At 34.1% G+C, this 22706-nt stretch overlaps 1 protein-coding gene across 1 annotated transcript in view; it reads left to right on the forward strand.

Moving 5' to 3' along the window:
* LOC6050974 (TGF-beta receptor type-1) overlaps positions 1 to 22706 on the forward strand; it is a 140264-nt gene that overhangs the window by 99277 nt on the left and 18281 nt on the right. Inside the window, exon 5 of the mRNA XM_038251674.1 lies at positions 7598 to 7785. Within this exon, the coding sequence (XP_038107602.1) occupies positions 7598 to 7785 (188 nt within the window). The remainder of the gene's footprint in view (positions 1 to 7597; positions 7786 to 22706) is intronic.

Genomic DNA, 22706 nt, shown 5'->3' on the forward strand with positions numbered 1-22706 from the left:
GTTATTTGCCACGAAAATCATTATCATTATTGTGAGGCATAGATTTTCTCTGTCCAAACAATTTGATAAAAAATACTTCTCAACAAAAAACCTATAATTTTTTTAATTTGCTACGATATGAAAGACAGCATAAAAAATAGAAAATATTCATATTTTCTCAAAGTTAGGTACTGGATGCAGTCTGGTACAAGCAGTCAAGATATTAATTGGTCCTCACACTCATTTTGACAATTAAAGTTGCTGTTCGATTCAACTGTGCTGAAAAATATTCAAACAGAATAATTATCCGTAAGTTTCTAATTTCCCGGGAATTCCCGGGAAATTTGTTGAAAATTTCCCGTTTTCCGGGAATTTTGTAACTCCGTAAAATGCGTAAAATGTGTGTGGAAAATTTCATAATTCCGTCAAAAGGTGGCGTTAAATGTGTCGGGTAATTGTCAAGTGCGAGATATTTATTTAAAGTTGTATGACAAAGCACTTTTCGGAAGACCACAGAACGATCCGAGTTAACCTGACGAGTTATTAGCGATTTGAAGAAGAAATCTGTATCTTTCAATGATTTTGTCATTGAAAGTTTATTAAAATAAAGTATTTTTTATGTTCTAGGGAACATAAATTTCCATCTTTTCAGAAAATTTCAGAATATGCCATAAATCTTTTACTAGGTAAAAACATTTCGAAAAAATATTTAGAAAATTGCAGAAAAACGTTTTTTTTTGTCTTAAATTAATCATTCATTCATTTAAAATCCAATTTAAAAATTTTTTAGTTAGAGTTTGATAAAGTGCAGAGTTTTCAAGTTATCTTTGTTTTTAAGTAACCTTTTTGAAGAGAAAAGAATAAAAAAAAATATTTTCAAAATTTGAAAATTGAGCCCACCACTTCCAAATACCAAACATAAGTGTTAAGCCCTTTCAAAAAGTTATTCTGATTTGATTTATCACTTTTTTCTTAATTTTAAAAATTACTTGGACATAGATTGTTTGGCCCCTCAAACATATAATTAAATTCAATTCAGTTTTTATTAAATAAATAATCTGTTCACAATTTGTTTTGCAATTAAACCTAATAGAGATTTGGAGGTCCTTTCAGCTATATGTTGATGAATTTGCCTTCCGACACAATTGGTTATTCTAAAAGCTAATCAAAGTAGGATAAAGTTCGAGAAAAAACCTACAAAATTGCTCGAACATATAAAAAAATCAAATAGTGTTTTTTTTTGGGAATTATTTTTGAGTGACAAAAAGCGATTGAAAAAAAAACAAAAAGTGACAACTTTTGAGCTAAGGGTATGATGGACGTTTTGTTTTTGGCCAAGTTATGATTTAAGGGACAAAAAGGATGTAAAATTGGATTTTAAATTATACTTATACTTTTGTAAAATGTTGATAAAGTGCAGAAAACAAAAATAGTACTAAGCCTTGTCCAACTTAAATAAAAATATTCGAAGACATTTTTTTAAATTTGCTTTTTTTGACACTGTTAATCCAACCTTTGGCTGCCCTGCTTGCTAAAAATTGAAAATTAAATTTAGTTTTTTTTAAGTTCTATCGAAGATAATAATTTGAGTTAAGTTCTTTTGAAATGCAAGTCGTGATTTCAAAATTCTCAAAATATTCTTTTCAATGAGTTGTGAAAATTTCACACAAATTTCATTTTTATACATTGAAAAAAAAAAAGGCCCAAAAACTTTCGAATAATTTACTTTTTATTATTTTAATGTGTTTTATTTAAAAAAAAATCCGATCAAGTCTGATCTGTTTATTGTGATTTTTTTGGTTGTAAACGGAAAGTTTAAGAAATGAATTAGCAATAAACTTAGTTAATCATCAAACATTGACATATTTTGCCTTTCTCCTCCATTTTGAGTGTTTAAATCAGCAGAAATAAAAACTCCGACCTAAGCCAAAAGATTTTGATCGTTCTTGGCCTTAGCGGTTCGCTGGCTGTGCGTGTCACGCAGCTATCCAAAACACTCCAAGTGTGGTGTGTTTACTCATGTGGAGAGTGGAGAGTGTATCAGCAGCAGCAAAAACAGTGTGCTCTTGAAAGGATTTTATACCACAATAATGCAAAATAGCTGGCGCGTGAGTGTGTGCGTGCGAATCGACTCTCCGGCACGAGAAAATCCGAGCCGGCAAGAAACAATGAATAATATCTTTATTTGATTTTGTAATCGAGTTGACGACGACGACGATGCGATGGTATGGGAGGCACGATCTCTATGAATATTTTCGGAGAAGAAACAAAGCAGAGCAAGGAGAGAAAATCTGAATACATCGTTAATAAAACTCGAATTTAAAATGATTTGTGCTGAGCATGCCAACTACACGGGGCGCGTCTAACGGCTTAATTCGATTGACTAGGGAGATGATTGAGATGAGAATGATTCTAAGCAAGGTTTTTAGAATGATTTTTGATTTGAATGTTTATTTGCTTTCTATTAACATAAAAAAGTTTCTATTAATGTAATGTAGAATTCTTTATTATTTTATCTAATATACTCAAGTGAAGTCGATTTTATAAACCTTCCCTGACTTCATCAAGATAAAGTTGCCCAAGCCTCACTCAATTTCCATCAAATAAAGCAAACATTAAAGAGATTTTTCCCAGAATAGAGAAATTTCATATCCCTTCAGTGTCGTACCCAGTGACACACGCACAAGGCCAAAAAGACAACAAACGCGCATCACCTGAAAGAAACGTTGTCGTCGTCGTCGTCAACGTTCGCCGGGAATTTTCTTTGAAGAGAGAAAGCACACACACACGAACGCACAACCTCCAAACGAGCGGAAGAAGATCGATTGGCACAGTTCAATGGCAAATGACACCAAGTCATCAGTCAGGGCATGACGACGACGACGAGGCTGTCACTCGGCGGTGAGTAACTAAGTTTGTCCAACTGGAAGAAAAGCTCCGGGAAAATTGCAATTTGTCCAGGCAAATGTTTGCAAATGTCGGGTTGGGTGGCTGGGTGGGATTGTCCGATAGTTGTTTCAATAAGTTTGCAATTATTGAAGGCTTTGGTTTCTCCGCGGAACGTCACCTTGAATGTATTTATGGTTCGCTTTCTTCGTAAAGGTTGTTCTTATTCCAAAGCCTAGTTGTTTTGTTTCACAATTTAAATCATTTATCACGCAACTTGACATTTTTGAAGTTGATTACATTAAACGCCTCAGTTTCGTCAAGGTATGATAGATTTGGGCACCATGAACATAAACTTTAGTGAAATTTCTACCAATAAATAAAAATTTAAAATGCAGCTATTTAAAAAGACTGATTTTTCGAAAACACATTTCTCATAGTTGTTTTCTGTATTAAAACAGTCGAATTGAAAGTTATTTGTTTTTTAAAGGATTTTTGTTTGATTTGAAACGTTTGTTTCTTAGACCATGGATTTTTCGAAAACTAATTATTTTAAAATTTCTTTTATTGTGTTTCAAGCATTTTGCGCACCCTTTGGGTTGACAAAATAATCTCTCAAAATGTCAATTTATTGGTCCATACAAAAAAAAAATATTGTAATAAACTGAAAAGTTGTTTTTTTTTCAGGCCATAATAAAGAGTTTTTCTTGATGACTTATATTTGTTTTTATTTGATTTCTATCATTTTACTTTTTTTTGAAGTAAAGTATAGTAATTTTTTATATTTATTTTTATTCAACAAATTCAGAACACAGTTAAAAAGTTTAATATTGAAAGTTTTAAAAATGTAAACATTTAACCTCTTTTTCCTGTAATTAGGGTGGTTCACGATAAGAGTGGTTTTGAAAATCCAACTGTCCAAGACACCAAAATATTATTTCGTAATCTACGCCTTCAATGACCAAATTTAGAGAAAGCATCTGAGCAAACCTTCAAAAATCAGTTTTTTGAACGTAGCAATTCTGGGTTAAGTTTTAGAGAAATGTGTTGCTCGGAGCACTTTTAGAGCTATAAAAAGTGAAAATTTGTATTTCCTGACAAGTCAATTTGGACTCAAGGGTCAAAAGTTACAGCCATTTTGAGGTAAAAAAGATTCAAATTTAAAACTCAAATACCTCGAAAAGACGCAAGACAAATTTTAAGCGCCAGGTTGCATTCTAAAGAGGAGATCTAGCACTATAAACGCTGATAAAATCCCAAGGATATTTTTCTTTTAACTCGAGTTATCTTCATTTGAAAATGTCTAATTTAAAAAAAAATGTCCAACTAAATGTTTTTCCATATAATTTTGCCGCTGAATCTTAATCTGCAACGAGATTTGAGCCAAAGTATCAAAAAACGATTTTTGGTCATATTTTAGGTTTTCTATGTAAAACTATCGTAAAACCCAAAATATGACCAAAATTTGTTTTTTTACACGGCTCATTTCTGAGGGCAGATTCAGATTCAGATCCCGATGAAGGGAAAAAATAATTAAAATTACACGCAACGCAAAAAAAAACCTAAGCATGCAGAATTCAAACCTAGCACACACGGAAAGGACTGTGCTTTACACGCATGTCTATCATGCCACTGAAAAAGGAAAGATTAACACAAATTTGATATTGACATTTCGTTCAAGTACATCTTCCATACTGATGGGCTACATAGTTTTGCATGTAATATTACATGAATTTTCATAAGTTTTTTTTTTTTGCAAAAGAGCAGTTCTCTACGAAATCGATCTTTTTTTATGTTTGTATTTTTTAATCCGGCTGAAACTTTTTTGGTGCCTTCGGAATGCCCAAAGAGTCATTTTGCATCATTAGTTTGTCCGTATAATTTTCCATACAAATTTGGCAGCTGTCCATACAAAAATGATGTATGAAAATTAAAAAATCTGTATCTTTTGAAGGAATTTTTTGATCGATTTCGTGTCTTCGGCAAAGTTGTAGGTGTGAATATGGACTACACTGAAAAAAATGATACACGGTTAAAAAAATTTGGTGATTTTTAATTTAACTTTTTGTCTCTAAAACTTGATTTGCAAAAAAACACTATTTTTATTTTTTTTTTTTGATATGTTTTAGGGGACATAAAATGCCAACTTTTCAGAAATTTCCAGTTTATGCAATAAATCATTGAACGAGTTATGAACTTTCGAATCAACACTATTTTTTTTCAAAACATCGAAATATTGGTCGCAAAAAAATTTAAACTAAATTTTGTAAAATCAAATTTGCAGTCAAAAAGTACTTTAGTGAAATTTTCATATAGTGCATCGTTTTCAAGATATAGCCATATTTAGGATTTTTTTTTAAATGGTCAAAGTTTTCCATTTTGTTAAATTAGTGCACATGTTTGCCTACTTTTGAAAAAAATATTTAAGAAAAGCTAAACAAAATCTCTATATTTTGCTTTATTGAACTTTGTTGATACGACCTATCCCAAGTAACATTTTTTTCCAGGAGTTCTACAAGAGCTCTTCAAGATAGCTACAGCATAGCAGTTTGGACCGCGGTAGGATACAACTCTCTTCAAGTACTTTTCCAAACTCCTGAAGAAGTTTTGAAGAGAATTTTATCCTACCGCGGTCCAAACTGCTATGCTGTAGCTATCTTGAAGAGCTCTTGTAGAACTCCTGGAAAAAAATGTTACTTGGGATAGTTGCTGAGATATTGCCATGCAAAGGTTTAAAAAGCAAGAAAATTTATGTTTTCTAAGTCTCACCCCAGCAACCCACCATTTTCTAACGTCGATATCTCAGCAACTAATGGTCCGATTTTCAATGTTAAAATTTGAAACATTCGTGAAATTTTCCAATCTTTGCGAAAACAATACTTTTAAAATTTTCAAATCAACTCTAACATTTCAAAAGGGCCAAACATTCAATATTACGCCTTTTTAAAATGTTAGTCTTGATTTAAAAAAATTGAAAATATTTTGAAAAGATCGGAAAATTTCACGAATGTTTCATATTTTAACATTGAAAAACGGTCAATTAGTTGCTGTGATATCAACGTTAGAAAAGAGGGGTTGTTTGGGTGTGACTTAAAAAACATAAATTTTCCTGTTTTTAAACCTTTGCATGGCAATATCTCAGCAACTATAGGTCGTATCAACAAAGTTCAAAAAAGCAAAATATAGAGAATTTTCTCAGCTTCTCAAAAATATTTTTTTCAAAAGTAGGCAAACATGTGCATTAATTTCAAAAATGGAAAACTGCGGCTATTTTCAAAAAAAGTTACCTAAAAATGGCCTTAGCTTGAAAACGGTGCACTTTATGAAAATTTGATTGCAAATTTGATTTTACATCAAAAAATGAAGTTGAAAATTTTTTTCGACCAATATTTCGATTTTTTGAAAATTCATAACTCGGTCAAAAATTTTTTGCACAACCTGGAAATTTCTGAAAAGTTGGCATTTTATGTCCCCTAAAACATCAAAAAAAAATAATGTTTTTTTGCAAATCAAGTTTTAATGACAAAAAGTTAAATTAAAAATCACCAAAAAATTTTTTACCGTGTATCATTTTTTTTCAGTGTAGTCCTAATCCATACCTACAACTTTGCCGAAGACACCAAATCGATCAAAGAATTCCTTCAAAAGATACAGATTTTTGAATTTTCATATATCATTTTTGTATGGACAGCTGCCAAATTTGTATGGAAAATTAAATGGACAAACTAATGATGCAAAATGGCTGCTTTGGGCATACCGAAGGCACCAAAAAAATTTCAGCCGGATAAAAAAATACAAAAAAAAAATGGAATCCTGTATAGATTTAAGTTTTTTGTGTAGCATGTAATATTACATGTTTTTCTACTCCAAAGTGATGAACATTTTATCCTCGATTCGTTTTAACTGAAAATCATTGTTCACTCAAATTGGCGTCCACATCTGGTGTGAATAGGATGAACTAAATGTTTTCATTGGTTCTTAGGTCCTTATATAAATAAGTCCAGATTTGAACAGTAGCTACCAGAACACAGAAGAGTAGAAAAAAAAAGTCCAAATGAATCGGTATTCAAGCATTACGCTGATGCAATCATCCTCAAAAATCTACCTGTTTTGACTTTCTCCAAAAAGAAAAAGTCCACAATCCATTTTCGGTGCGTGTGAATCTCGTACTCACCTTGTGTAAACTGCAAATAAAAGAGTCAGCTTAAACCTCACCAAAACCGAGAGGCAGGTCCACGTCTGGTCCAGATTATCGGTAATTTATCGAGATCTTTATTGGGTGACAAGGTAATTATTTTGCTGGTAACGTCCCGATGCAACACACCTGTCTCGTGTGGTGGGCGGTCCCGAGGTGTCTTGTCTTTTTATGGAGCCACTGGTCCACTTTTATGACCTCATAATAATAATCTCCACCGGCAGCAGCACCAGCAGCGTCCGCCAATTTTAAACTAATTGACTTCTGTATCCATTTATCAGGTTCGTGCGGGTTGATGTCTACAAGGTTGTAAATGCACTTTGTGCGATGGAAAGTCTTCGCTTTTTTACGATCCCTTAAGTGTAGCAAATTGGTCGGTGCGGTATCGGCTGTGAAGCCATCACCATGCATTGTGTCCACGGAAGTCGCGAAACTTTTACGACCTCGCGGTGGACATTGTATCAGTTCGCAGAAGTTGCAATAAACGCGTAATCATCACCGACCGATAACAGCACCCTGCTTCTGCACTTTTTCCAGATGTCTCGAACGACGGATTCTGACTCCGCCGGACAATCCGATCTGGTGCCGGGAAAAGTCCCCCGTCGGACGGTACCACACGATGGGATGCTGTGACAGCAACTACTGCAACGGGCAGATTGTCTTCCCGAACGGAACGTCGTCGACGTCGGAACCGTATTACGGTACGGCTTCCAATGCTACCGAATGTAAGATTTTGCGTTGAGGGTCGTCGTGTTGTTGCGTCCGTGCAGTCTTCTCATTTGTGACGTGTTTTGTGGGGGGAGAGTAGATCATCTTGGGATCAAACTAATCACTTCAGAGTGTTTTGTTTTGGAGTCATCACCAATATCTTCTAGGGTAAAAATTGGGATCTTTCTGTCGTAGCTAAGAAATTCTCTAGAAAGTCTGAGGGAGATTTTTGTTCATTTAAAATTCAGTTGATTGGCAAGACTCCAAAAAATTGCAAAAATCAATAGATTTTCTAGCAAATATCTCAGCTATCCAAGAGATTTCAATGTTACATCATGTCCTTCTTGAAGCACCTCCTCGCAGTCTATTTGTGTGGCACGTATTCCCGCAATCGTTACGCACCGTTGCCGTTTGTCATAAAAATGTGAAAGTATGGTCCTTGTCCGTGCCGTGATATTATGGGGGTCGCACACATCAGTTATCTCACCGCCCACCCAAGCACCACCATCCATTTCTTCGTGTTGTCCCGTGTCCGAATGTCCACTCAGGGGACCACAACATCTAATGGTACACCGTAAAACGCATTCATTCTCACCCAGCACCGAATTGTGTGGCGTTGTTTTCCTTTTTTCGTGGAATTCTTTTCGTTTTCATGTTACAGAGATCTCCCCAGAGGGCCCTTCCGAACGGGGTTAGTTAATGTTTAATCACCCTGTCAGCGGCAGCAGCAGCACGCACCGCCCACCAGGTTGGGTGGAACCTCAAGTAAGAAAGGGTTTTCCATTTTTGCAGGTCGTAGAAGTTGACAAATTCGGGCGATTATATGGAATCGTCCTCACGAAAATTCCGGGAACTGAAGAACATATACAAATCACTAAATTAGTACAAATGACTTAAGTTTTTCAATCGTACAATCAATCAGTACTAAGATTAAGACTCAGCGGGATAGATTTTGTTTATTTGCTTCATTTAGATAATTACGTTAAGCTTCGCCAGAGAGCAAGATACGGAATAAAACCTACCATTAACCAGCTCGAATATCAAGCGAGGTCAATTTCGTTGATCACTTGGAAAATCCCTGGACCGGCTAAACGTTCGGAGGCGCCTTATTATCACATCATTTATCTTACTTTTCCTGGGGAAAGCAGGCATTATCTGTGCGTGTGCTGGACAGGGATGGAATAATCGCAAAAAAATCAATTTCGCTTGCGAACTTTCTTCACCCGCGAAAAAGAGAGGAGGCAAATCACGCAAAAGAAAATCGCTCCCGAAATTCTCCAAGAAAATCGATCTGCTGATGATTTTTTGTGAATTTCCTTGTCAGCTCCACTTAATAATATTTATTTCATTTTGTTTACACACATTGCCCATCTACAAAATGTGACACGTCATTTCTCGACGTGTGACGTTACACTTGCAAGTGTAGTAATGAAAAGGATATTCCACCGAATAATCAAGATGATGATTTTTTTAGATTCTTTTTACCGATCTTTCGTGCGCGAGAGAGGAGAGCCATGCTCCTTTCGGATTTTTTCTCTTGATGAACGTCCATAGATTTTCTTTTGATGATGATTATTCCATCGCTGGTGCTGGATTAATTATATGGCAACAAATTCCTTCAATAACTCGATAAACTATCAACAATTTGTTTGCTAAAAGATTGACAGCTGGGTTATTCTCTACGATTTCGCTAATTGACTTTTCTGTGTATGTTTTTTATTTGCAAATTGAATGGAGCCTTTTTGGAATTAGTTTTGGAAAACCTAATTTCAAAAAGGCTTCATTCAGTTCGAGCACAATTAGGCATGAATATTCGAAAATCTGTAATTTGAGAAAAAATAACTGATCGATTTGGTGTCTTTTGCAAAGTTGAAGGTTGAGTTAGAATTGAACTGAAATAAAGAAAAAATAATTTCCTGTTTTTTTTATTTGAGTTGTTACAATTAAACTCTCAAACAAAACACGTATTTTTAAATTTTCGAAAATTTTGTATCGGAGATATATTTTTTTGATGAAGTCAACTGTTTTCAAGTTACATCCATTTTTTTTTTGAAAAAAAATGTTAAGTTTTAAGCAATAAAAAACACTTTATGGAGAAAACTCTCTCCAAATTTTCGGACAAAATTTCCAAAAAAAATTTATGATTTGACTTACACAGTAGAAAATGTGTAAATTTGGAAGGCGTAATTTTGAAAGGATGAAGATTACCTCTTTTATGATGTAATTTTACTTCTTTTATGATGTAATTTTACCTCAATTAAAACTGAAAAAAATAACCACACCAGAAAAGTGGTAAAATTACACATTTTCAGTGGTAATATTACACATTTTTTCGGACATAAAAAATGTACCCCTTCCCAGATGTAATAGGGGAACTATACCCTTTCTCAGCCTATTTCTATTATCGGCCTATCAGCACTTTGATCATGAACTACAGCTTATATAAAGTGTTTTTGACTGTTCCAAAGTAATAAATAGCTCAAATAAAAGTGAGCAAGCAACTCTCCATTGTTGAAACATCTGAAAATGTTGATTTAATAGCAGAAACGGCAAAAGTGATGAGAATTGGTCGAACGGCTTAGTGTGATTAAAATGGGTATATTTCCCCTATTACCATGATTTTTTTTTACTGTGTAGTGGATCGGACTGCTGGTTGCTGAAATGCTGCCTCCAAAAGTTAAAAAAAAAATCAAAACACGATTTCGTTTAGGAAAGTTTATCAGCCTTTCAAAATATTTTTGCCTATGGGCTTTTCTTTTATAAAGTATTTCTAAATTCTCACAAAAAAAAAAAATACAAATTCAAAATATTTCTTAAAGCTCAATAAATTATTATTTTTTTTGTTGTGAATACAAAGAGACGAGTTGTTCCTTTTAATTCCGCTATGCATTTTTTTTCTCGTGCCTATTTTATTCTGATCAAAACCTACAACTTTGGCTGAGACACCAAATCAGTCAGAAAATTCCATGCCCATTTTGTATGACCAGCCCGCAAAATTATGCTGAGCTTTGTATCGAAAAGCAAATTATGCAAAATAGCCAAGTTCCATTTGAATAGTTCTCTCAGATTTTGGTCATTCATTTTTTTTGTATTTTTTAATCCGACTGAAACTTTTTTGGTGCTTTCGGTATGCCCAAAGAGCCATTTTGAATCATTAGTTTGTCCATTTAATTTTCCATACAAATTTGGCAGCTGGCCATACAAAAATGATGTATGAAAATTCAAAAATCTGTATCTTTTGAAGGAATTTTTTGATCGATTTGGTTTCTTCGGCAAAGTTGTAGGTATGGATACTAACTACACTGGAAAAAAATGATACACGGTAAACATAATTTTGGTGATTTTTTATTAACTTTTTGTAACTAAAACTTGATTTGCAAAAAAACACTATTTTTAATTTTTTTTATTGTTTGATATGTTTTGGAGGAAATCAAATGCTAACTTTTCAGAAATTTACAGGTTTTGCAAAAAATCTTTGAGCGAGTTATGAATTTTTGAATCAATACTGATTTTTTCAAAAAATCGAAAATTGGTCGCAAAATTTTTTCAACTTCATTTTTCGATATAAAATCAAATTTGCATTCAAAAAGTACTCCATTTTTTCATTTTTTAAAATTAGTGCACATGTTTGGCCACTTTTGAAAAAAAAATATTTTGAATAGCTGAGAAATATTCTTTATATTTTGTTTTTTTGAACCTTGTTGATACGACCTTTAGTTGCTGAGATATTGCCATGCAAAGGTTTAAAAACAGGAAAATTGATGTTTTCTAATCTCACCCAAACAACACACCATTGTCTAATGTCGATATCTCAGCAACTAATGGTCCGATTTTCATGGCAATATCTCAGCAACTAAGGGTCGTATCAACAAAGTTCAAAAATGCAAAATATAAAGAATATTTCTCAGCTATTCAAAAATTTTTTTTTTCAAAAGTGGCCAAACATGTGCACTTATTTTAAAAAATTAAAAACTGCGAATATTTTCAAAATAGTCACCTAAAAATGGATTTAACTTGAAAACGGTGCACTTTATCAAAATTTCACTAAAGTACTTTTTGATTGCAAATTTGATTTTACATTGAAAAATGAAGTTGACAAATTTTTGCGACCAATTTTTTGATTTTTTGAAAAAATCAGTATTGATTCAAAAATTCATAACTTGCTCAAAGATTTTTTGCACAACCTGGAAATTTCTGAAAAGTTGGCATTTGATGTCCTCTAAAACATATCAAAAGATTAAAAAAATATATTTTTTTTTTTTGCAAATCAAGTTTTAGTGATGAAAAGTTAAATAAAAAAGCATTGGTGCTTTTTGTTTACCGTGTTTCATTTTTTTCAGTGTAGTCCATATCCATACCTACAACTTTAACGAAGACACCAAATCGATCAAAAAATTCCTTCAAAAGATACAGATTTTTGAATTTTCATACATCATTTTTGTATGGCCAGCGGCCAAATTTGTATGGAAAATTATATGGACAAACTAATGATGCAAAATGGCTTCTTTGGGCATACCAAAGGCACCAAAAAAGTTTCAGTCGGATTGAAAAATACAAAAATTAAAATTTAAGAAAAAAGACCGATTTTGTAGAGAATTGCTCATTTAAAAAAACAAAAATCGATTCCACAGATTTTGGACATAAATAGAAAAAAACAGCTTTCAAATATTCTGATGCAGACGACAAGTCTTCGGCAAAATTGTAGATTTTTATAAGAAGAATTCCCGCTTACTTTTTCAAAACGTTCTATGTAGATAGGAAACCCATGGCGCATTGGTTGTTTTGAAAAAGTAATCTAGAATTCTGGAAAAGTAGGCGAATTTTTTTTTTATTTTACTTCCTATAGGGTAATTCTCCGCCAACTCACACAGCAGTTGCCCCGACCCCTCTTCGATTTGCGTGAAACTTTGTCCTAAGGGGTAACTTTTGTCCCTGATCACGAATCCGTGGTCCGTTTTTTGATATCTCGTGACGGAGGGGCGGTACGACCCCTTCCGTTTTTGAACATGCGAAAAAAGAAGGTGTTTTTTCAATAATTTGCAGCCTGAAACGGTGATGAGATAGAAATTTGATGTCAAAGGAACTTTTATGTAAAATTAGACGCCCGATTTGATGGCGTACTCAGAATTCCGAAAAACGTATTTTTCATCGAAAAAACACTAAAAAAGTTTTAAAAATTCTCCTATTTTCCGTTACTCGACTGTAAAAAATTTTGGAACATGTCATTTTATGGGAAATTTAATGTACTTTTCGAATCTTCATTGACCTAGAAGGGTCATTTTTTAATTTAGAACAAAATTTTTCATTTTAAATTTAGTGTTTTTTCTAACTTTGCAGGGTTATTTTTTAGAGTGTAACAATGTTCTACAAAGTTGTAGAGCAGACAATTACAAAAATTTTAATATATAGACATAAGGGGTTTACTTATAAACATCACGAATTATTGCAATTTTACGAAAAAAGTTTTGCAGGCAGTAAAGATAGTTTTTGCTTGCCTATTTTTCTAATTTTCTAAGCTTATGCGGTCTTGTGAATATTGTTTGTGGGTCATTCCATCTCAACTGTGCACGAAAAAGTGCAAATTTGAAAATTACCCTCTCCGATCCTGCTCAAATTTGGCAGGGCTGTTGATACTATCAAAACATGCAAGAATCCCGAATTTCATCCAAATCGGACCACCCCCTCCATTTTTGTACCTCCCCAAAAAATCGACTTTTTGGCGATTTTTTACCAAACCTCCTAGTTTCAAATGACGATAACTCAGGAACCACAAATCTTAGATGGTCGGTCTTAGACTCAATTTTGAAGGAAATTGGACGTAGAATCCATTTCCGTGATCAAAATGTCGATTAATTTATTTTTTCTACCTGTATTGCGCAATTGAAAACTTTAAATGGCCGTATCTCAAAACACCCCAACTTATTTTTTTTATTTGACCTCACCATCGTGTTCCCCGGCCAATTTTACATAAGAATCACTTATCGACAGAAATGAATATGTTTCGTTCCAGAGATATCGAATTTTAAAGTTTAGTGTTTTCGAGATTATCTACATCAGCTTCATTCGCCGCATCTGCTAGAAGCACACAGGCGGGCCGATCAATTACTGCTACCTGGTGTTCTGGGAGATGAATAATTTAATTTAAATTTTAAAAAAAATTACGCAAATATTTATTCAAATGGCTGATACCTACCTTGATCAATCTATTTTTGTGAAAGGAATATTTATTGGGTAATTTTGAATGCACCGTTTTTTTACGTGTTGCTAACCGTTTCAAAGTACCTCCGAGGCCATGATTAGGGCCTTTATCATGGGCGGTAGCAAAATAGTGCCATTAAGCAAGAACCCCAAAACCTGCTTTATTATTATTATTATCATTATTATAGTTTACTTTTGACACTTTACCATAATTTGGCAAATCTGATTTATGGTTAAAAAGATTGATCATATTAAATCAATTTTTATATTGTTAGCCAGCTCCATTTGATTGAAAGATGATATTGGTCAAGGTACATTTAATTTAAAAAAATCCTTATACGTGAGTGTAGGGATTATGGGTTGCAGGATTGAATATGTAATAAATTATTAAATGAGTATTTATTATAAGATTGATATAATTCATAAATAAGAGTTAAGAGCGCAACAAAAAGTGCGCACCTTCATGAATATTGCCTTGTTAGCTAATTGTGGATTGAGTGCGAGAGCGCGCTAGCGAGCTGCGAGAGAGAACAACGAGCGAGAAAACAACGAGATGCGCGCGGCCGGCGAAAGAGAGAATGAAGATTGTCAAATCAGTTTTGTGGTTAATTTCTGTAGAATAAGACGTGTTGTTTGTTAATTGCAAAATATCTGTGTTTTTATTATAAAAGAAAGTCCCCGATCACGACAGTGAGGACAGCAGCCGTATTGTGTTCCAAGAATCCAAGAATGAAAGAAGAAAAAAAACTGTTGTTCGGACGGTGTCGAAATCATCGCAACTAAATTTGGGGAATTAGCCGCTTTGAAGCAGATCAAACTTTGTGATTTGCTTACATTTTTCAATTTTATACTTTCCAGAAATCCTTTTCCTACTCCTTGTGATCGTCCTTCACTAGAGTACAACGTATCAACAAATTTTATTCATTTTAATTCATATTTTTTACTCAATAATGTATCGTGCACTTATTGTTCAGTGTTACTAACAAGATTAATTGCATTTTCCTGCTCGCTTCGCCGGAATCCAATTCTGCCCTTTACTGTGTGTCGTTATTGCTCTGTCCTGTGGGTTAGCACAGAAATTCATTTCATTAATTTTTTTTGAGCAGATGTTTCGCGATTAAACTTCAGTTTCCTACAGTGTTATACAGTTAATTTTTGCCCAATTTGGTAAAGATTATTTATGATGAAATATTATTTCAATAAATGACCAGGTAGCAGTTATTGATCGGCCCGCCTGTGTGCTTCTAGCAGATGCGGCGAATGAAGCTGATGTAGATAATCTCGAAAACACTAAACTTTAAAATTCGATATCTCTGAAACGAAACATATTCATTTCTGTCGATAAGAGATTCTTATGTAAAATTGGCCGGGGAACACGATGGTGAGGTCAAATAAAAAAAATAAGTTGGGGTGTTTTGAGATACGGCCATTTAAAGTTTTCAATTGCGCAATACAGGTAGAAAAAATAAATTAATCAAAATTTCGATCACGGAAATGAATTCTACGTCCAATTTCCTTCAAAAGATACCCCATCTAAGATTTGTGGTTCCTGAGTTATCGTCATTTGAAACTAGGAGGTTTGGTCAAAAATCGCCAAAAAGTCGATTTTTTGGGGAGGTACAAAAATGGAGGGGGTGGTCCGATTTGGATGAAATTCGGGATTCTTGCATGTTTTGATAGTATCAACAGCCCTGCCAAATTTGAGCAGGATCGGAGAGGGTAATTTTCAAATGCTGTTCCGCTTCAGATGGAATGACCCTTGTTCTAATTATATTTTCAGGATATTTTTATTTATTTTATTTATAAAGTGACTGTAAAGGCTGACAAATCTGGACATATTTATTACTAGATTCTTTAAAGTTTTTTGATTGATAAGAATTTATTGGAATTTTTCATGACCAAAATATTAATTAATGTATTTCAAAATGTGTCTTATTATCTAAAACAAAAAAAGTTTCATTAACTTTTTAGTTGAAGTTTAAGTTTCTTTTTGGATTTATTCATTAATTTCAGGTCATGAAAATAATAACAAATCGATTATTTTCGTTTGTGTTGGCCATATAAGATAAAATTTGGTTACAAAGCATTTGTTATACTTCCCGTTGTACCACCCTCACAACATCAATCTTGTCATAGGATATTTCCTACGAAATCATCTCGTGCGTGTGGCGAAGAACTTTTTTGGAGCACAGCAATCATGTGACAGCGGTTCTATTTGTGGAGTTCGCGTCCCAGAATCCTAGATATACTTTTCCAACTGTTTATTTTTTACCGAGAAAGCTTGTTTAAGCTCATGATCTGTGTTTTTTCATGTTTAAATTTTGGCAAATCAAAAATTAAATTAAATTCTGAAAAAATGTGCCCTTACCAAAAATTTCTCCTTGAACGTCTCCTCAAATCAGGACGAAGTTTACCTTTCTGTCCCAAGTTCAAACTTTGCGAAACAAAAACAGAAAAGTTCCTGACAAATCGCACAAATCTGTGGTCAGATCAAGTGGTGGGCCCGGGATATTAAAAGTGTCGCTCAATCTCGGGGCTACGTGACGGTTTTCGTTGATGTCCTCCCGTTTGTTTTACCCGGTGGGACCCATTTCGCTCACCATACGACGACGATGTCGTGTGTGTGTTTGTTGCCAAATCATATTTCGTCGAGTCATTCATTTTTCAAAATTCATCGCACAAACCGCCCAAATATGTTGCTGTCCACGTGGGAATTAGTTGTTGCCTCTTTATTTTTAGTGCCCTGCTGCTGTTATTTCAGTACGTTGGAAAGGATCGCATTATTTGGAGACATAAAAATCTCGCGCCACATTTGATAAAGTGATGTAGTCACTTGCACAAACAAAAAAAAAACAAGCGCAAAAACAGAAAACAACCATTCCAGGGAGCAATGAAACCCCTCCAGTTCTCGAATATGGTCCCCAGCCGTTGCCGATGGCAGTGTTGCCATCGCTGGTTGTGTCGTTACCGGCGACAATTTTGGGCTGCCAATTAATCAAAATAAAGTGTCGGTAGCATCCTGTGAGTGTGTGTTGTTTGTTGCTTCGTTCGGGAGTTTGACATCAGGACGAAAAGGTAAATCTGTTTGTTGGGAGTGTCTTTGTAATGGGACGGCCATGTTAAGGGGATGGGGTTACGGGAATGATCCGGCAAGAAGGTGTTTCTTTGTGTGTGTGTGTCGCCTTACAGGAGGCAAGAATTGCCACTTCATTTTGATGTTAGAGGTGAATGGGCAGGATACTAAGCTTGAAGATTGATCACACTTGTTGAAAAACTTTTCCCGTTTTTCATGGAGTTTAGGCACAGATTAATACCACGTAAAATTGTTTTCAATCTTTAAAAAAATGATTTTCAATATTCAATTCAAAGTCTGATAAGTATTTCCAAAGGTCTTTTTTAAAAAAAATCGCTTCTTGTTATTTTTTAACAGACCTGTACTTTTCTAATTTTCTTTGTGAATATATAGAATTGAAAATAAAACTATGTAGTTTTTGTATAGATGTCAACGAAAATAGTTAATTAATACAAAACGTGTTTTCGTGTCCCAAACAAATCAACCAGAAGTTTTTGGAAAAAAAAAACTTGATTGTTATTCCTGAAGCAAAAACAGTCGTAACTTGTTGTTCTACTTGTACTTGTTGTTCTCACCACACAAGGTCACACACACACACACACAGTTCTGGCTATCGAAATAAAACCGTACAAATAAGTCGCCGCTCAGCCATTACGGTTCACCGGGCGACTTTTACAACAGCACACACATCCCCCACAAACCCCACAACTTCAACTCGGAGAGTCCTTCGAACGGCCATAAATTCGCTAAATATCATCGCTATTGACACAGTGGCGGCACGTTTCGACTGGGAAAAGTTATCTATTTCTAACGAGAAATAACAGCGCCCCGCAAAACGCAGAAACCGAAGCTCCAAGCTCGCAACAAAACATGAAAAACGAGCTTTTCTTGCTCGAAGAAAAAGCGGAGCAGATCCCCGGCACAAAACTTTTTGTCGCACCCAAGAGGGAGGGCAGCGGAAAAACCGCAACCGCACCGATGCTGATTTTGGTTCCGCAGCTTTTCCCAGACGATTTTCCTTGTGCTTTTTCCTCCTCTCCCTGTGAGGACTCTCAAGGTTCTGAAGGTAAGGAGAAAAAGGCAAAAAAAAAGAAAGGAAGTGCGCTCCTTCTGTTCATCGTAAAATAGCTAACGGACATTCGGAATTTGGATAAATTCCGGCGCGACTGACACAAAGACGACAGGAAAGGTGCTATCATTTTTCCCCGGGAAATGTGATACCATTTTTTGCTGTGAGTATGTGTGTGTGTTGGAGGTGGTATCGAACGACGCGATTGAAGTCGTTCTCCCCGTCGAAAATTCGACGAATTTCGCATTTGCATAATTTATAGGCAAATAATAACCTGTGGGTTTAGTGCTGCGATGGATGATTTTTTTTTTCTTGGCGGTGTTGGATATTCTGTGATTCGATTTGGACAGATTGATATATTTCAGAAAAAATGCAGCTGGAATTTTAATAAGATGGAACTGTTAATGTTAAAAGCATTTAGCATAACTGCATTTTTCAATTTTTAATTCTTTTCAACTAAAAAAAACTAATATTGCAATCACATTAAAGCAGTACAAATCTGGGGTTGATAAAATTATGCTTACTCATTTTTAACTCCAGTTAAATTTATTAATGTTCGGAAAGTGGAATTACTTGGGAATTTCATATAACTAGAGTTTATAATACAAATAACAATATCTATCTCCACTTTAAAATGCAATATCTTTGAGATTTGTTAAAGATGTTTTAATTTAATTGGAAACATTCAACACATTATTGTTCAAGCTGTTATTTAGAAATATGTTCAAAATAAAAGATCCGTTCGAGAATTTTAGGTATTTATGGAAGATTGCAATGAAGTTTGGTTGAGGTATTGAAAAAAGTTCACCCAAAGGAAAAATATATCTCAAAATCTGCAACAGTGAATTTGCTGCAGAAAATGTCACATTTTATAACATTTTTTGCAGTAAGCTCATAGCTCATTTTTGCCCGCGTGTAGACATGTCAGCGATCTGCAGTTCTCACCAACACATATAATGCTGGTCCGCCCTCGAGCAACACTCCAAAGAGAAGAATATGTCGGTGCTCATCCACTCACATTTCATTAAGCGTCCATGGCGCGGTGGTAGCGTGTCGGATCAATAACCAAGAAATTGGTGGTTCAATCCTCATTCTGTTAATGGTTTTTTTTTGTAAAATACAACCAAAAAGCCGTCGGTAATGTCGATGATTGTCGGTAACGGGCAAAAATGTCATACCCCTATATCGCAAAAAATGCATGAGGACAGATTTCATGCAGATTCTGATATACTTTCATGCCGCCTGCATCACATGCTACCGCCGTTTGGGTGTTGTTATAAATCCAAAACAAAAATTTGTATTCGTTCAGCAGCTAAAAATTCGGATAATCTTTTGTCATGGCCAGTTAGAAATAGGCTACCTGGGGCTGTTTTAGCAGACAGAATTAAATCTAAGGTTATTTTCGACCAAAAATAACAGCTCAAATTTAGAAAATAGAAAAAAGGTAATAATTCAAATGACGGGCGAGACGGGATTTGAACCCCGATCTACCACTTACAAGGCGGAAGCGTTACCACTGTGCTACGTTGTTCGGTCAAGCCCAGCTATAACAGATCATGAATTAATGTCAACCTTCATTGATAGTTTTATTTCAACTGTTAAGATTTGTCTTTTGGGTCAGTCGGACAGGCTTATGTTTTTATCTTTATTTTTATTTTTTTTCAGAATCATTTACTTCATTAAAATTTATGGTCGTTCATTTGGCCTTACAAATTAACAAGCTGGTGCTCAAAAATGGTTTTAAGTGTAAAAACCACGTTTCAGACCAGCTTAAAAAAAAGCTGTATCGTTTGCAAGGGGCAAGACAGCACCACAATTACTTTGAGATATGTATATAGAAATTTTTCTCAATTTGAACGATTTTTTTCAATTGGCAAAAAAATAAGAATGATAAAATAACAAAAAAGTTGGGTTCAAACGTCAAGCCAAACAATTTTTTGTCTTTTCAACAATTTTGGAAAAGGGAGGGAACCGTGGTGTAGGGGTAAGTGTGATTGCCTCTCAGCCAGTCGGCTTGGGTTCGATCCCAGACGGTCCCGGTGGCATTTTTCGAGACGAGATTAGTCTGATCAGCATAAATGCAAAATACATCAGCAAAATCATAGTATCAAAAGAGTTTAAAATCGACAAATTTAAATATGTAAATTTGTAAAAATAAAATTTCATGGAAAAGAAAAGAAATTATACCAGTTTCTGATGTAAAATTATATACTTTCTCTGATATTAAATAAGTTTTACAGATTTACATTTAAAACCGAGTAAAGTTTTTTCCAGCGATGACAATTTTTGTATATGTAAATTCAGCAATTCCCCACTAAAACAGCAAGATTCGAATAAAAGTTCTCCTATCGGGCTCAACATTTTTCTGGGGGTTCCTTGGCCAAAATAATCAGACCCGTATTTTTTTTGGCCATTAGGGTGACCTACGCCGAGTTAGGGCGGTCCGAAAAATTTCCATTTTCGCAAAAAAACACTTTAAAAAAAATCATATCTCCGCGCCATTTAATCCGATTTTAGCTGTCTTAAACGCAAAAGAAAGGTGATAAGTTTGGCTATTTGGGAGAAATAGTAAGAAGTTTAAAAACTCTAGCTTAACACTTAACACTTAAAATGCTGTTTTGCTGCTGCTCGGAAAATTTTACATATCATATCAAAAAATGGTGAATTTATGTTTTCAATTTTCTGAGATACGATTAAAAAAAACTGGGTTTTTCGACGCGCCACGCGCAGAATGGGAAAATGACGAAAACGGCTAAAAATTGTTTTTTTTTTTCACTTAAACTGCGATAACTTGAAAATTTCAGCGATTACCTATACACATTAGGTTACCAAAATTTTCGTAATTGATATAATCAATTTTCCGAGGAATCATGTAAAACTATTTTCAGACATTTGCTCTTTTGTCCCGAGACCTTCAAAACAGCATTTTATGTATGTATATGACCTTTTCAAATGTTAAGCTAGATTTTTTAAACTTCTTACTTTTTTTTCCCAATTAGCCAAACTAATCACCTTTCTTTTGCGTCTGAGACAGCTAAAATCGGATTATAACAATAAATCTGGCCAAATTATTTTTCTGCATTTTTTTTACTTATATCAAAATTGCAATTGAAATATTTGAAAAAAAAAATCACTGACATTAGATAAATTTTGAAGAAAACTTTCATTTTTATTCTATAAATATTTTTTAAACACCTGAAAAAGTGTCCTATCAATTCGTGTCACAAACATTGAAGGTTGGTCTTTTCGTTCCTGAGAATTTCTAGCTTGGAAAGGTAGAAATAATAAAATCTAAAACAAAAAAAATAAATATACAGGCAAACAGCAGTAAACTTTCCAATGCCATTATCTCAGAAAAAATGGATCGATTTTTAGGCCGTTGCAAATATTTTTTGAAGTTTATGTCCCTTGCCTCTGACTAAATTCGAGGGGGTGAGGAGCAAAAAAATAAAAAAGTTTAAAAATTGAATTTACGAGCCATGGTTTTAACATTTGAATGAAAAAAGGTGTTTAAAATGAATTATACACCTGTCCAGTCCAGTCCAGGAATCATTAGTTTCCAAAATATCTAAGTATTGACGAAAATTTTATTTTTCGCGAAAAAAAAAAGTTTTTGCGGTTCTGTGCATTGGAACTTCATAAAAATTCAAAATATTTTAAATCCATCCCAAACATGCTAAATATGATTATCAATGCAGAAAAATGCATTTAAGATTGTTTTCAGTTGATTTAACTTCTGTTTTTATTGTAATTTTGAAGTTTTTTGAAAAAATATTTTTTGCCCCCTGATTTTTGGGACAAATTTTGAAGAGGGGGCGACATAAACTTTGAAAAATATTTGCAACGGCCTTTATGTTAAAAAATAAAGTATTCAAGAAATTTTCTTTTCAAAAAAAAAATTTTTTTATTATTTTTATTTTAATTTTTTAGGTGTAAAATTATATACTTTTACTAATATAAAATTATTTATACAGATTTCGCGTTGAAAGCGATGAAAATTTTTTCTATGGAAATTATAGTTCTACTTATTTTAAATGTGTAAATTTACATCTTTTTAAATTTTTGTATGAAAATGCAATTGCATGGAAAAGAATGGAAATTTGGCCAGTTTCTGTTGTAACTTACATACTTTTTATAATATAAAATTATTTACTCAAATTTTGCGTCATATTTAATTACATAACTGAAATCGAGAAAATTTACAGGTTTTTTTATAAGTAAATGTATTTTTACTCATTTAGGGAAAAGGCATAAAAAAGGTATATTCAAATTTCAAACGTACTGTATTTCAACTTTTTTTACTCTGTGTACCAATCCAAACTGCAACTCTTCCGTGGCGTTAACGTGCAATTTCACGCTACAAATTTTGCACTGCCAAACATTGGGAGAAAACCGCGTCCCATCTCGTGGAAGTTGTTATTTTTCTTTTCCATCCAACTGCTGTTTACTCCAAAATCGACGCAACGTCATTTCGAACCAGGCAAAACATCAGCAACTCCGTACGTCCGTCGTCGCGGTGCTGTTTTGTTATGCATGGTTGGTGATAAAAATAAGTACTAAATAAATATTAAACCCTAACCATCCTTTGACAAGTGGGT

The sequence above is a fragment of the Culex quinquefasciatus genome, chromosome 2, assembly GCF_015732765.1.
Source record: "Culex quinquefasciatus strain JHB chromosome 2, VPISU_Cqui_1.0_pri_paternal, whole genome shotgun sequence".
Lineage (NCBI taxonomy): Eukaryota > Metazoa > Arthropoda > Insecta > Diptera > Culicidae > Culex > Culex quinquefasciatus.